The sequence below is a fragment of the Schistocerca americana genome, chromosome X (genome assembly GCF_021461395.2).
Source record: "Schistocerca americana isolate TAMUIC-IGC-003095 chromosome X, iqSchAmer2.1, whole genome shotgun sequence".
NCBI lineage: Eukaryota > Metazoa > Arthropoda > Insecta > Orthoptera > Acrididae > Schistocerca > Schistocerca americana.
This window is the reverse complement of record NC_060130.1, coordinates 822,823,804-822,841,080: the sequence shown is the minus strand read 5'-3', so window position 1 is coordinate 822,841,080 and position 17,277 is coordinate 822,823,804. Positions and strand designations below refer to the sequence as shown.

General features: G+C 41.5%; 1 protein-coding gene and 1 non-coding gene across 2 annotated transcripts in view; one reads left to right on the top strand and one right to left on the bottom strand.

Moving 5' to 3' along the window:
- LOC124556338 (zinc finger protein rotund-like) overlaps positions 1 to 17,277 on the bottom strand; it is a 499,810-nt gene that overhangs the window by 190,201 nt on the left and 292,332 nt on the right. Inside the window, exon 5 of the mRNA XM_047130307.1 lies at positions 11,235 to 11,280. Within this exon, the coding sequence (XP_046986263.1) occupies positions 11,235 to 11,280 (46 nt within the window). The remainder of the gene's footprint in view (positions 1 to 11,234; positions 11,281 to 17,277) is intronic.
- On the top strand, positions 274 to 348 carry Trnas-uga. The gene has a single exon. It is a non-coding gene; the product is annotated as a tRNA-Ser (tRNA).

Below are 17,277 nucleotides of genomic sequence, written 5' to 3'. Positions count from 1 at the left end.
AAGTAAAAGGAGAAGGTAGGTACTGAATGAAGAAGAAAGACTGGGTATATACTTAGAGAAAAAATGAGAAACGAAAGCATCAAACAAGGGAAAATATATTTAATGTATCTAGAATGAAATTTTGACTCTACAGCGGAGTGTGCGCTGATATGAAACTTCCTGGCAGATTAAAATGGTGTGCCGGACCAAGACTCGAACTCGGGACCTTTGCCTTTCGCGGGCAAGTGCTCTACCTCTGGCGGAAGTAAAGCTGTGAGGACGGGGCGTGAGTCGTGCTTGGGTAGCTCAGTTGGTAGAGCACTTGCCCGTGAAAGGCAAAGGTCCCGAGTTCGAGTCTCGGTCCGGCACACCGTTTTCATCTGCCAGGAAGTTTCATATTTAATGTAACTGTAAATTAAGGAAAACAAAAATGTAGCTGGTACAAGCACCATTGCGAATGAACGCAAAAGGCCTGAGCGGAAGGCTCTGATCTGCAAAGTGGCTTGTCAGAGAGATGTTAGATGTCTTTGTAATGGATGGAAGGACGGTCCTGACATCCTATGATAGTAGATATGTGTGCCTTAGACTGTGGCAGGCTGCGGCCACGCCCCTCTCACACCACAATCTAAGATGGTGGCAAGGCCTGCTCCTTCTTATCAATGGTGTGATCAGGCCAGCTCATCTCCCCCTCCCACCTCCCCCTCTCTTCAACCAATCAAAACCCATTATGGCGGAATTAACCTAGTTGTGGCAAATTAATATTCATTTGCGAAAATCCATACTTTATTTATCCAGTATTTGAGAATGAGAGCACTTAGTGACTTAAAACAGACATAATTTAAACCTTTACAAAATTTTTTCTCGCTGACAACCGCCGCAAAATGATTAAAGGAAAAAAAGGCTATCGATTGCTGCATTTTTGCAGCTCATGCAGTAAAACTGCCATATACAGTAAGACTTACTTCTTTATTACGAACTGTATTGTTGACACATTGTGCAGACAGTATACAGATACAGCACTGAACGCACCAGCAAAATTACATCATTGTACGATACATAGTTCAGGAGACATGATGATGTAAATACTGAGATGTGTGAAAAACTGCCGCACCATGCATGACGTATAATTTATTAATTATTTGGTACTAACTTCATGTGCAACACATTTTGCAGACAGTATCCATATATGCCACCGAATGTGCCTACAAAAACATATCATTGTACGACACACAGTTCATTAGATATGACCTCAAACATTGAGTTGTATGTAAATGAATCTGTGCGCGAAATTCGCTACATATAGTTGTGAAATATGTCTACAAATATGTGTGAAATACTATAAATATATGTGAAATATGTTTGACATGTGCTTATGTGGGCAAAGCCATAGGTTAAAAGCTCATTGTAAACACCTGGAGCGATTTCAATCAAATTTGTTGCACATATTAGTTACACTCTGGAAATAAATACTATGAGTTTAGAACCACCCGCCTCCTATTGGGATGAGAGTGATATCATGGATAGAGAAGGTGGGAGTTCGAGATGGACAGAGAGGTGGGAGTTGGAGCTACACACAGGGAAGAGGGGAGCAGGACATGGAGAGAGAGGGGGAGGGGAAATGGATAGAGAGAGGTGAGAGGAGGAGATGGACAGAAAGAGGAGGGAGGCTAAGACAAAAAGCAAGAGGGGAAGGAGCAGATGGGCAGGGTGAGGGGGAGGAGGAGAAGGACAAAGTGAGGGGGAAGGGGAGATGGAATTAGAGGAGGAGATGGACAGAGGGAGAAGGAGCTGATCGACAGAGGCAGGAGGAGGAGGAGGAGGAGATGGAGATGGACAGAGAGAGGAGCAGATAGGCAAAGAGGGTGGAAGGAGAAGATGGATAGAGAGAGAGAGAGAGGGGCACGAGAAGATGGAGAGAGAGTGAAGGCTTGAGGAGGTAGACAGCCAGAAGGGGTGGAGGAGATGGTCAGTGAAAAGTGGAGGAGGAGGTTACAGAAATAATGCGTGTTTTTGAACTTGGTGTCAAAAACTTGCAGCTACATTCTGATCAGTTGTCTCATTTTAATACTTCATTAGGGGAGAGGGTAAAAAGCACAACTGGTGTAGTTCTGCCATCTTAGATTTTAATTTTAATTTGCCATTAGCTCAGCTGGGTTAAGTCCGCCATTTTGTATTTTGGTTGGTTGGTGAAGGGGAAGAGGGAGCAAAACAGAATATAGCTTGATGATGTCATTGATAAGGAGGGGCGTGGCATGCTGCAACCTTGGATTGTGATATCAGTGGGGTGTGGCTTCCATCCACCACAGTCCGAGCATCTAATTCAGACAGCCCAAGGAATGGCCAGTGTGCGTATTTGGTCCAGAACCGTCATTACATAGTGTGTCATGAAGATGATAATCTTTACGAACAGCCGGCAGTAACCGGGAGTATTTTTAAGCTCTTTCACATTTTTCTGAAGAGAAAACTAAAAAAAAGTTGTATAGCATTATTGGTTGTGTTACTTGAGGGGGGCTGTTAGCAATCTAATTGCAGTGTCTTTCCTTCCTCGCGCGGCTAATGCCGTTTCCCACGTGAAGTGCGGTTTTTGTGTTTCTTAGCTCTCCCTGTTAAGTACAGGCAACTGTCATGAGTGCGTGTGAAATTTTAGCGTCATATTAGGACTGTGATGACAATGTGAGTGACGAGAGAGTATGAAATCATAACTAGCACCAGGTCTACTCCTCTCGAACACAATGGCGGGTGCGCCTAAGTTAAAATCCCCATCCGATGAGAAGTTTGGAATTTATCCTAGAACAGTGGCGAAAGGCTGTCTTGAAGGAAGTGTCTGGTCAGCAGCATCAGGTTGAGGATATGATGACAGTGCATAGCAGAAGTTTTTCAGTTTCTGATAAGCCATGTACACGTACAGCATTTAATAATCGCTTTCTGAATATAACAAAATAGAAGTTTAGTTCCTACAGAGGATCATATAACTGTCTTAGAAAATAGTTTTCTGAGACTGTTATCTGAAATACTCCTACATGATACCGACAAGGGAGAGTCTGAGTCAATAATTAAATTACTGAAGGCTAAGGACACTCATGGATACGATAGGGCATCTAGCAGAATACTTAAGTATTGTTCTGCATATGTTAGCCCAGTACTTAGTCGTATCTGTAACTTTTCCTTCCGGAATGGTCAGGAAACTGTCCTGGGGGTACTCTGTTGTGAAGCTACTTTCTGAAAAAGGAGAAAGTGGTAATGTAGACAGTTTTTGACCTATTTCTATGCCATCGGAGTTTACTAAAGTTATTGAGAGGGCTGTACACACAAAGGTGTTTCAGTTCAAGTAATTTGCTGTCAAATGTACAATTTAGTTTTAGAAGTTGTTTAACAACTGAAAATGACATATTCCCTTTTCTCTGTGAGGCTCTGGACGGAATAAACGGTTGCAAACGATAGGCCTCTTCTTTGATTTAACTAAGGCGTTTGAATGTGTTGATCACAAAATAATACTGCGGAAGTTGGACCATTATAGAGTAAGGGGGAGTAGCTCACAGTTGGTTCATCTCTTACGTTAAGAAAACACGTCAGAAGGTCATTCTCCGCAGCACTGAGAACGGCTACGATGTTCAGTCCCAAAGGCGCACAGTTTATTGGGGGTAATCCAGGGGTCGGTGCTAGGACCGATACTGTTTCTTATTTATATAAATAATGTGCCTTCAAGTATTATAGGTGATTCTAAAGTTACTCTGTTTACTAGTGACGTTAGCTTGATAGTGAAGGATGTTGTGTGCAGTATTAACACAGTATCAAATAATGCAGTCAAGACATAAGTTCACGGCTTGTAGAAAATTGATTGATGCTAAATGATAGTAAGACTCAGTTTTTACAGTTTCTAACACACAGTTCAGCAAAAATAACGTTCTGATTACACAGAATGGACGTATGATTAGTGAGACTAAACAATTCAGATTCTTAGGCGTTGAGATAGATAGTAAGCTATCGTGGAAAACCCATGTTCAGGACCTTGTTCAAAAACTAAACGCTGCTTTATTTACGATTAGAACAGTATCTGAAATAAGTTGTAATTCAACACGAAAAGTGGTCCACTTTGTTTATTTTCAATCGCTTATGATGTAAGTTTTTATTTTTTAGGGTTACTCTTCTGATTCAGAATGGGTATTTTTGGCTCAGAAACTGGCGGTTCCAGCAATACATGATGTAAGTTCGCGAACCTCTCATGGACCCTTGTTCAGAAGTCTGGGAATTCTGACATTAGCCTCTCAATACATATTTTCTGTAATGTATCAGTCTTTTCCCAAGAGTTAGCAGCTTTCGCTCAGTTAATATTAGGCAGAAAACCAATATTCATTTGGATAGAACCTCCTTGACTCTTGTGCAGAAAGGCGTGCAGAATTCTGTTGCATCCATTTTCAATAAAATACCACAAGAATTCAAAAATCTTAGCAACAATCCACGCACTTTGAAGTCTAAGCTGAAGAGTTCCCTCATGGCTTACCCCCTTTTGCTCTATCGAGGAACTCCTGGGAAAATTTAAAAAAATTAAGCTAATTCCTGTGGTACGCTGTTGATAGAGAAATTAAATAAACTGAGAAATAAAGCGTAAAATCTTCTGTCTTTGACAGGCAATATACTATTAACACTGTTGGTAATTTAACATTTCCAAGACAAACTAGCCTCACTGATATACTCTAACAACGTAGATCGACGTAGACGTGAAAAGAATACGGTAAACTGAGAACCACTGTCTTCTAGGTCGGAAAAGCTAAGCGTTAAGTTCGTTGTGTTCCTAGAAATTGAGGCTAAATCTATAGGCTCTGATGGCAGGTGAAACAAAAATAATATCACATTGCACATAGAGTTTAGGAAAAGATATTGGCATCAGTAAAAATGAATTAATCGTGTGAAGATTCGAGAAATTACTTAAATTACAGAGGAAGTTACAGCGCCCCATACAGGTAGCTGGATAAGTTTGTGGAAACTATAGATGAGATAGCAGGAATCTGATCCCACCGCAGCCGCGGTAACTGGCGGCACATTACGCGTTTTCACATACGATACAATGACAACATGCATAACGCTCCGTGGACATACATTTTCACCAGTAGGTGGTACCGGCAATTAAGACAAGCTTTTGTAAACTTTTTAATTCGTGTTAGTATCTTAATTACCTTCCATGGCGTAAGTTTTGAACTGGATGCTGTGTTTCCGTAATACTGTCTCCTCCTTGCCCATATCGGCAACTAAGTAATGTGGCGTCAAAAAGTTATTAAAAAACTACCACACACTAAACATCGTGCCACTTTCTATGAAATAATAGTAATAAAAATGCTTCTATTGTGCACAAAAAAGTTCCTTGGTTCTCTTCCTTAAACTGGAAAACGATTAGGAACAATAGGGAGGAAGCTGAATGGCATTCTTGTTTGACTTAATTAGAATCTTTGATCTTCAAAGACGAAAGAAGTTATGGTCCGTCTAATGACACCCATTTCGATTAGTTGATGCATCCTACAACACGGAAAGTGAACTCTGAGAAACAACACAAAAGGGTCAGGTAGTAGACTGGAGTGGACTACGTAATTATGAATGTAATGAAAAAGATCGAGAAGACGACCTAACGGAGGGTTAATAGATGACATTAGAGAATATGAAGACCAAAGTGCATGCAGAAGTCTGGAATAGGCCTGTATCTATCTGTGGTTGCCGTATCGATGCTGCTGATCATGACAGTGATGATGGTGATGAATGCTCCTACCAAATACGGCGACGCTGATTTCACGTTTCACCACGTCTACCAATTGAGGATCACGTGTCGGGTTTCGTCTGTTATGAAATCCGTAGCGTTCTCACACATTTGACCTAATTTTCAGTTAACCCTGTCAAAAAACTGGTCCTCACTCACGAAGAGATGCATATGATCGTGTACCGTTATTTTTTTAACAATTTATATTTTGTTTCACGATAAATTATATCAATTGTCGATGCAATATTAATTGTACGTTTCTTATTGCAATACCTACATTCGAAAGCGAGGAGTGTCTGTTGTTGCAATGAATACCTGTTTTACTCTGTCACATTCGGTTTCTCAATGATATTTTCAAACCATATTTTGTCTTTTTGTAGAGTAGGCTCGGAATTAACGTTTGATAAGACAGGAATTTGGCAGAAGCGTAAAAGAGTTCACAGATTACTACTAATTCTACTTTGCATTCAGATCATCCCTACATGCGTTACTTTGGACATACACTGTTGCTATAATGATAGCAAATGAAATATAGCTGTACAGTACACGAAGATCTGTAAGAACACCATAGTTCCTTATTAAGCATGGTCCAATTGGGAGTAGTATGTCCTTGTCTTGCTGCGGCTTCTGAACTGACTTATTCAGCCATTTGTATGGGGGAACTGCATTAAAAACCTGGATTTTGAACCATGGTGCAAGATGGCATTTTTCATGTGTAATAATCGTTACCATAAATGGAAGAAATGGTAAGTGACTGAAAACCATCTTAGGGCCAACTGGGGATCGGACTAGGGAACTTTGGATAACTAGTCTGGCATTTACTCATTCTTCGATGAACTGTGAAGAGGTAAACAGTTTCATCTTTGGCTTCCCAACAGCGCCTCTATTTGCATTCGTATGGTTTACAGGTTAATATTTAGGCGATACAGTGACCAGTAGAGACGTATTACGAACATAAGTTAACTTTTGGTAAGAACATGAGAGAAAGTCGGCTATTCTCTGTACGAAGAAATCATATTGGTTACCTGCTGTAATTTGTGGAAACCATAGAAGAGCTGCACCAGAAGGGACGGATTTCGGTGTGTTTACCCTTGAATGAAAGTCAACGGCTTTATTAAATTGATTCTTAAGTCTTACGATCACAAACATAGTCTTTCCCTGCCACGCCTCACCTTGAGGTATTTAGCCTGGTGACTTACTGCTATATCCGTCAGTACTTAGACGATTCCTGAAATACACGTAGTGGGTAATGGGAAAGAAGGAAAATGAAGGTAATAATCGAGTTCCAGAGCCTGAGTACGTGTGTGTGTGTGTGTGTGTGTGTGTGTGTGTGTGTGTGTGAGAGAGAGAGAGAGAGAGAGAGAGAGATACACGCGATCAAGCTTGGATTGGCACACCACATCTTTTTATCTGTAAGAGTCTTTGTTCTAGGTGTGTAAACAATTAAACATCGCCGTTTGGCAACCGATGTTATTACTGTCTTTTACTAAAAAGCAAACTCGATTCGTCCAGTAACTCGATCTTAAATACGAACGGAAGAAAAAGAAAAAGAAGAAGAAGAAGAAGAAGACGAAGAAGTGGAAGACAAAAACAGATTGTCTGACCCGTTTGATTTTTTACTGCGTTTTCTCGTTCTGCTCGTGTTTAAGAACCAGTTACTTTTGAAAGCCACTGTGGATCAGAACAGCAACAGCCCACTCCAATTTTTGGGTAGAAAATGAAAAGTAGGTATATAGAAATGCAGTAATTGTTGAATGAACTAGATATGTCACGAAGGGTATTGTAACCTACAATCAGGACCGACTCAAATTACGAAATCGTGTTAGGAAAACAGATATTATCTTTATTACCACTATATATTGCTCTATAATCAAAATAATGGCGTTTACATAGGTGTGTTTCGAAATGCAAAGATATTACTAAAGCACATGAAATACTATTTTCAGGACAGTACTGTGGAAGTGTTAATTTGTTTTCATTTTATGTTACAGTTTATTCTCTGATAGCAGTTTTTCGGTAGAGAAAATGCGCTATGAAACTTGTGATGTGCTTGGCTCAGAGAGAGAGAGAGAGAGTGAGAGAGAGAGAGAGAGAGAGAGAGAGAGAGAAACAAGTTGTGGAAGCCGGATAAATCTCGTTTTCATCGCACTTGTGACTAAGATAACGATTACGTAACGCAAAAGACAGGATTCCATGCACTCGAATACTGCAGAACAGAATTCAAAAATAATTCAGTCATGCATGCACACATTAATTGTCAGAGATAAGCGGTTGACTCACCGTACTCTAATGAAAGATCCAACAACATCGATCTTTTATAGGAAGCTGTTTGATGTCTAACGTATCGACAATAGACATTAGAAACGGTTTCTTCCTTTTTGCAGAGACAAATGACAAACAAATGCTCTAGTGTGCCGCACAATTATCCACGCGGTGACAATGCAGTGCCTCTTATCGCAGTCGGCAACATCTGCCTGTGTGACGTCAGTAGCAGCTCTTGTTTCAGTCCCCCAACGAATGACGTCAGCAGTCTAGGGCAACAATTAACTTAACGAAACACTGCACTTTACATAATGCCGGAACTTTCTTTCGGCTCTCACTGCGCTAGAACCTGTCGGCCAGCACACAACGCTCACTCCCGAGTACCACAACAACCGAACGACATTCCAGATACTTTATGGGTACTACCGAAAACTGATCAGTACTGCAAGTAACGAACAATGTATCCAACGCAAGTGGTAACAAGCCGGAACAACTATCAAAAGCATTGCCAACTGGACCCGGGCTGGCATTCGAAAGCTTAGTTCGTACAGCTGGACTTCCCCTCCTCCTCGGAGTCGGACGAGGAGGAAGGAGATAAAAGAAAGGAGTCGGGTCGATTCCTATTGGCCAGTGTTTTAAAAGCCGCAGTGGAGGAGGTTAGGGGAGTACCAATGGATAACTCCCCTCTTGTGAGGCAGCGTCCACCTCCAGTGTTACGGTCCTCTGCGCTGCGCTCACATATGCTCGCCGTACTTTCTCCGTGTCTGAGGTAGCGCAGGGCAGAAACACGTTCGAGGAGCGTGACTCCAATCCCCGACTGGGCTTCGGAATCTCGATTGGCTTTGGATTTGGCGAACACATCCCTGAAATACGTATTTCACAGCTCACGGGATGCTATAGTACGACACCTTTCGAACTACGGAAGTGTATCGCTTCTAATGGCTTTTAACAACTAAACATAGGCCACAAACATTCCGATGTTAACTAAGAATTCCTGTCACCTTTAATCTACAAGTAATGAAGGTTCATCGAGCTAGAAAACCTAATACGATTCCCTCTTAGCAAAGGGTGGTATTGCTACTAAAAACTTGTTTCCGATCACAGTAAGCTGTTGAATGAAAGAATCTCGAATATCATTCCACCATACCAAAATTCTCTTTATAAAGCTCCGGCGTCTTAAATCAAGAACATTTTCTTCTCTAAAGATATTATGTAATAGTACTTTTACAAACAGTCTGTAACAGGAAATGGAATTTAAGGAAGGAAAATGAGAGCTATCGTAGACTGAACAGCGCAGTTGCAAAGCATTCTAAGCTGTATTACATCAGTTTCTACTACCATTCTGGCAAAATAAATAACATTAACTGTTGTGGTAAAATGCTACCAATCCAACCGCATCTTCTTCCAGGTGGTAATGAGAACTTTAAAAGCTGCATTTATTTGATCTGTGTTGCCCTGTTGCGAATCACAACGTTATGTCCTACAGGTCGTTAGGGAATAGGGTTGACAGGGGTTGGTGCTGTCTTTAGTGTCAAGGTTATCTCAATCTCACGTTCGTGTTCTGGGTGCATCTTGAGTCCCTTGCTACAGTACGGCGATAAATCTGCAACCGAGCGAGATGGCGCAGTGGTTAGCACACTGGACTCGCATTTGGGAGGACGAGGGTTCAATCCTGCGTCCGGCCATCCTGATTTAGGTTTTTTGTGATTTCCTTAAATCGCTCCAAGCAAATTCCGGGATGGTTCCTTCGAAAGGGCACGGCCGACTTCCTTCCCCGTCCCTCCCTAATCCGATGAGACCGATGACCTCGCTGTTTGGTCTCTTCCCCCAAACAACCCACCCCCAACAAATCTGCAAGCCAACTCTTGACCGAAGGTTAGGGGGTGTGATTCTCATGTAAGGTAACTGCACCAATTCTAAATATTTTTCGAATGACGGTTGTACTACAATTCCACAATCCGAGCTATAGATCATCGAACGAAGAAAGACATAGTTGTATTGATTCCGCAACAAAATTAGCAAGTTTGTTATATGATAATAGTTACCAGCTCGACTATGGTCGGCTTCTTGAGGAATTCCTTTAGGAACTATAAACAGTATGACTTCAACAAAATGCGAACAAGATAGTTCAAGGTCACCCCCTTCTTTCGCAAGATACCGAAGGATGTAGAAATCAAAAGCTCAGCTCAGCTCAATGCATAGGAAAGGTTTTGATACAGTTCCAGATAGTAATTTAGTAAAACTATTTTGCTCATTGTTGGACTAGATACGCGACTGAGCTGGTAAACTTCTAGCGCACAAAAAAAATGGTTCAAATGGCTCTGAGCACTATGGGACTCAACTTCTGGGGTCATAAGTCCCGTAGAACTTAGAACTACTTAAACCTAACTAACCTAAGGACATCACACACATCCATGCCAGAGGCAGGATTCGAACCCGCGACCGTAGCGGTCGTGCGGTTCCAGACTGTAGCGCCTTTAACCGCTCGGCCACTCCGGCCGGCTTCTAGCGCACAAACTCATTTGGAGTACCTCGTTAGAAGCGAAAATTACTTCGGGCGAACGGCAAAAAGTGTAATAGGAACATTGATAGTGACGGTATATTACGTAAACCATAGCTGGGATTTGCAACGCCACGTCCGATTTTCTGCCGCATCCTTGTCCAGTCCTGTCAATCTCTAATAACTTCGCCATCGACAGGACGTTGTCTTCACTGACAACAGTCGTAGAACTTGACGTCAATCATGAATAGTACAATAATCCTACTGTTCTAAAGTCAACACGGGACAGCGTTTGAAAAATTCAGTTGCGGATCTGCATCTTTTTTATTCCTGAAGTGTAGCACGGACAATACTGGTGCACGTAATGGCAAGGACCCATATGTGTCCTGTACAACTTGGAGAAAACTGTCATAAATGTAGTGGACCTGCACTCTTTTGTAAAAGACAGAAAAATGGCATGATCGCCCAAGAATACATATTTTAAGTTAATTTCTGACTGGCAAGATTTTTAAGACATCACTTCTTCTCAGGGCTGTGGTAATGACATTGATAGCTTTGCCTCTGTATTGTCACTATCTTTCAAATATTGAATGAAGATCAGAAATAAAAAGTCTTTATGCTTTACAGATTAATACATTGCACAATAAAAAGCACAGCAAAAATTAACGGTTCGATACACCTACACATCTAAGAGAGAAGCACTTGGTTCAGGTGACAAACGTAATCAATGTGAGACAATACACAAACCTTTCTGCATGGAATGGTTATGTTGATCCAGCGTACTCATCTTCGCCTGAAAATAAGAAACATGGGAGTTAGTACAACTCTTTGTTTTGGCCTAAACATAGACATCACGTTGAAGAATCAAGTTACATAATACAATTTCTCTTAAACATAAGCACGTACAGTTTATTTTCTGAAATCAATATAACGTAAGTCGTACACTGTATCAGAACTACAACCTAACAACGGTGTTTTTACAGTGCCATATTAAAAACATCGAACCTCACCTTATAATCTTACGTGTCTGTATCGGTCTTAAAGACACAAGCGCATTGTTATATCTACTCTATTTGACAAATGCTAAGACAAGGTCATGTATTATGAAGTAGGATTTCCTAATATGAGCACTGGCCACATATAACTATATGGAAAACAGAAAGTTTGCATTCAATTTACAGTACATTACTTTGTCCTTCTTATTCTGCTAATTAAGAAAGGGAGAAACGACTGTTGATAAGTCAATATGTGACCTGTTATTAGTCTTCACGGTTTACGTCAGAACTATATATAGGGTAAACATTCGAACATTACGCCCTGAAAACCGGTTCCTGGAATTTTCTAAATAGGCTTTTAAAATATTTTAAACCTCTTTGACTATCATTTCAGATTTTACACCATTTTCCTACACTTACCCGCTAGTCGCACGATCGTGTACGTAATTCCACTGCCATTATCCTTATCCGATCAAACACTCTTGGTATCAAACCTGACATCTCAACAGTATCCCATTTCGGGTCTTACAGTTACTTTGTAAACATATATTGTCGTCGACAAAACGACAGTTTCTTAGTACCCTGGAATTTAAGGGGAAATCTACATTTAAATCTACATGGATACTCTGCAAATCACATTTAAGTGCCTGGCAGAGGGTCCATCGAACCACCTTCACAATTCTTTATTATTCCAATCTCGTATAGCGCGCGGAGAGAATAAACACCTATATCTTTCTGTACGAGCTCTGATTTCCCTTATTTTATCGTGGTGATCGTTCCTCCCTATGTAGGTCGGTGTCAACAAAATATTTTCGCATTCGGAGGAGAAAGTTGGTGATTGGAATTTCGTGAGAAGATTTCGTCGCAACGAAAAACGCCTTTCTTTTAATGATATCCAGCCCAAATCCTGTATCATTTCTGTGACACTCTCTCCCATTTTTCGCGATGATACAAAACGTGCTGCCTTTCTTTGAACTTTTTCGATGTACTCCATCAGTCCTATCTGTTAAGGATCCCACACCGCTCATTATTGTCGAAAATATTCCAAGAAAAAGGAAATAAGGTTTTGGTTTAACGTCTCGTCGAAGAAGAGGCCATTAGAGACGCCATACAGGCTCAGATTCGGGGGAGGACAGGAAAGGAAATCGGCCGCCTCCTTTTCAAAGCAATCATACCGGCATTTGCCTTGAGGAATGTTAGGAAATCACGGAAAAACTATAACGGGATGGACAGACGCTGGTTTAAACGTCTGTCATCCCAGATACGAGCTCAGTGTGTTAGTACTGTGGCACACCTGGTAATATTACAACTTACTTGTTTTTAAGCTAAAGCTTCTATATACACCGGCACGCAAAACTTAAAGACCTATTTAACTTTCACAACACATGACACTGTGAAGTAACATAACTCGATGAAACTTTGCCCACACGTAGAAAGAACTGCTACAGTACATTACAAATGGTAATTGAGTCGTGCAATAAATTTTAGCTTGTAATAGCGAATATTCTGTTTATGGAAGTGTACATGGAAAAGGCCGGGAGATACGGAAAGATTCCAGTTAGATTACATCACAGTCAGACAGACATTCCGAATTTAGTTATTGGATAGTAAGGAGCACTCAGGAGCAGATATAAACTGAGATCACAATTTAATAATGACGGAAAGTAGGCTGAAGCTTAAGAGACTAATGAGGAAGAATCAGTGTGCAAAGAAGTGGGATACGGAAGTACTAAGGTATAATGAGATACGCTTGAATTTCTCTAAGGATATAGGTACTGCGATAATGAATAGCTCACTAGGCAGTTCAGTTGAACAGTAATAGAAATCTCTAATGAGGGGCCGCGCGGAGTGGCCGTGCGGTTAGAAGCGCCATGTCACGGATCGCTCGGCCCCTCCCGCCGGAGGTTCGAGTCCTCCCTCGGGCATGGGAGTGTGTGTTGTTCTTAGCATAAGTTAGTTTAGGTAGTGTGTAAGTCTAGGGACCGATGGCCTCAGGAGTTTGGTCCCTTAGGAATTCACACGCATTTGAACATTTCTAATGAGGGAAATATTAGAAATTGGAAAGAAAAACATAGATACCAGGAAGATAAGTCCGAAGAAATAACAGCTAACAGAAGAAATACTTCAGTTGGTCGCCGGCCGGTGTGGCCGAGCGGTTCTAGGCGCTTCAGTCTGGAACCACGCGACCACTACGGTCGCAGGTTCGAATCCTGCCCGTGATGTCCTTAGGTCAGTTAGGTTTAAGTAGTTCTAAGTTCTAGGGAACTGATGACCTCAGCAGTTAAGTCCCATAGTGCTCAGAGCCATTTGAAGTTTATTTTTTTTATTTTTTTAACTTCAGTTGGCCGGCCGCGGTGGTCTCGCGGTTAAGGCGCTCAGTCCGGAGCCGCGCGACTGCTACGGTCGCAGGTTCGAATCCTGCCTCGGGCATGGATGTGTGTGATGTCCTTATGTTAGTTAGGTTTAAGTAGTTCTAAGTTCTAGGGGACTGATGTCCACAGATTTAAGTCCCATAGTGCTCAGAGCCATTTGAACCATTTTTTAACTTCAGTTGATCGACGAAAGAAGGGAATACAAAAATGTTCAGGGATATTCAGGAATACAGAAATACAAGTCACTTAGGAATGGAATAAATAGGAAGTTCAGAGAAGATAAGGTGAAAAGGGTGCATGAAAAATGTGATGAAACCGGGAAAAAAATGACTGTCAGAAGGACTGACTAAAGATACAGAGAAGTCAAAACAACATTCGGTGAAACTGAAAGCAATGGCGGTAACATTAAGAGTGTAACAGGAATTCCACTGTTAAATGCAGAGGAGAGAGAGAATGGGTTTGAACAGTACATTGAAGGCCTCTATGGGCGGGAAGACTTGTCTGATGACGTGATAGAAGAAGAAATAGGAGTCGACAGGGAAGAGTTAGGGGATACAGTATGAGAATCAGAATTTGAAAGGGCTTTCGACGATTTAACATCAGATAACGCGCAAGGGATAGATAACATTCCATTGGAATTTCTAAAATCATTGGAGGAAGTTGCAACAAAATGACTGTTCACATTGGTGTATAGAATGTATGAGACTGGAGATATACCATTAGACTTTCGAAGAAACATCATTCACACAATTCCGAAGGTAGCAAGAGCGGACAAATGCGAGGTTTATCGTAAAATCAGCTAAACAGCTCCTGCACCCAAGTTGCTGTGAAGAATAATATTCAGACGAATGGAAATGATAATTGAGGATCTGTAGGTGACGATCAGTTTGATTTTAGGAAATGTAAAGGCACCAGAGAAGCACTTCTGACGTTGCGGTTGACAATACAAGTAAGACTGAAGAAAAATCAAGAAACGTTCGTAGGATTTGTCGACCTGGAAAAAGATTCGACAATGTAAACTGGTGCAAGATGTTCGAAAGCCTAATAAAAATAGTGTTACACTATAGGAAAAGACGGGGAATATACAATACGCACAAGAAACGAGAGGAAAAAATAAAACTGGAAGACCTAGAACGAAGTACTCGGATTAAAAATGGCGTAAGACAGGGATGTAGTCTTTCATCGCTACTGTTCAATGTATACATCCAAGACGTAATGACGGAAATAAAAGAAAGGTTCAAGAGCGCGATTAAAATTTGAGGTGGAAGGATATCAGTGATATGATTAGCTGACGACATTGCTATCCTCAGTGAAAGTAAAGAAGAACTACAGGAGCTAACTGATTGGAATGAACATTCTAATAAGTGCAGAATATGGATCGAGAATAAATCAAAGAAGGCGAAAGTAATGAGAAGTAGTAGAAATGAGAACAGCGGGAAACTTAATATCATAATTGGTGATCACGAAATAGCTGAAGTTAAGGAATTCAGCTACCTAGGTAACAAAATAACGCATGGCGGACGGAGCAAGGAGGACATAAGAAGCACACTATCACTGGCAAAAAGGGAATTCCTGGCCAAGAGAAATCTACTAGTATCAAACATAGGCCTTAGTTTGAGGAAGAAATTTCTGAGAGTGTACGTTTGGAGCACAGCATTGTTCAAATGTGTGTGTGAATTCCTTAGGGACCAAACTGCTGAGGTCACCGGTCCCTAGACTTACACACTACTTAAACTATCTTAAACCAACTTATGCTAAAAACAACACACACACACACACACACACACACACACACACACACACATACGCGAGGGATGACTCGAACCTTCGGCGGGAGGGGCCGCGCAGTCCGTGACATGGCGCCTCTAACCGCGCGGCTTCAGCATTGTGTGCTAGTGAAACATGGACTGTGCGAAAACCGGGACAGAAGAGAATATTCCTTCCCTGGTACTAGAGGCAGCCGTAGATGGTAAAAACTTTAGGGGAAGACAGAGATTGGAATGCATTTAGCAAATAATTGAGAATGTAGATTGCAGTTGCTACCCTGAGATGAAAAGGTTGGCACAGTAGAGGAATTCGTGGCGCGCCGAACCAAACCAGACAGAAGATTGATGAAAAAAAAATTAACTTGGCAGTGATACATCATGCGAAAGTTACTTTCGTCCTTAAGTTTTGCACAGATGCTATATTTAACATTGGATACTACATAAGAATCACTCAACAGTTTGTTTAAATCGCAGTACACTGTCCACCTGACAAAACTTAAACATGCAATGTCGTCAGTGTTCAAACTGATGAGCGAGTGCGAGTATCTGGCGGATTGGTGAGTTATGGCGAAGTGTTCTTCCGCGACGATTTGTTGCCGGCGTGCACCCCTCTGCGCTTGAGACGTCTGGCGCCATCCCCTAGGGACGCCAGCAGCCTGCCATGTGTTCTGTCTTGCCTTCCTCCCCTCTCGCTACAGCTTTACGCCATTTCTGCTCTCAGATGGCAGACTCACGCGATTGGAACAGGTGGCAACGATAGAGATCCTTTTGAGATGTCTCATTAGTAAGTTACCTTACGCAGTTAGAGCGCAGTCGCTTAGGGATAGCATCTTATAGCTCATGTTTATTAACATACTCGAAAGTTTCGATTTCATCAGGTTAACGATGGGGAGGGGCGGAGGCGAGATCGACACTTTGGTGTTGCCGTCTCCTCCCCGCTAATAGAAACTTGCCGTAACCTCGCTTTTAACGAGCCACAGATACAGTAACATAATAATAATAATTTGTTTACATCAGCACTTAGTAAATTCTTTAACATAACTTCCAAGAAAATTCGGTTCAGAGAAACACATCGCTTAGAAAGTACTCATTTGAGAATTTGAGAAATACAAGTGTCATGAAATTGATATAAAAAGTTGTATGGCTTCGACAATGTCATATTTTTCAAAATATAAAATTGAAGTGAGCACTCACCATTATCAGTATTTCAGTTACCACTACGAATAGCCAGGTCTATAGTCTATGGCTATACAAACGAAGTGTGCCGAGGTAATCCGTATATCCGCGATAAATACTATGCGTTGATGGCGCAGTGGTTAACTCAATTGCCTTGTAAGCAAGAGATTCCAGGATCGAGCCCGGTCCGGCACACATTTTGACTCGTCTCCGCAGTTACCGTATAAACTCCCGATGCAGCTGGTATCACCAGTGCCCTCTCTTTCCTTACCTTTCTCCCCAGTCCACCTTCAGTTTCCATAATTGTACCACAGCTGCGGATTCTGCGAGATGTTCTTTCGGAATTGTTCTTTCAGTTTTTCTGCCTATATTCGGGATAGCCAGTATTCCTGATATGTTTTTCTTAGCGGAGTGTCTTTCCCTTTCTGTAACATCTTACTCAACTTCCAGGAGTTTGCCGATTCGACTACTGGACTCATGA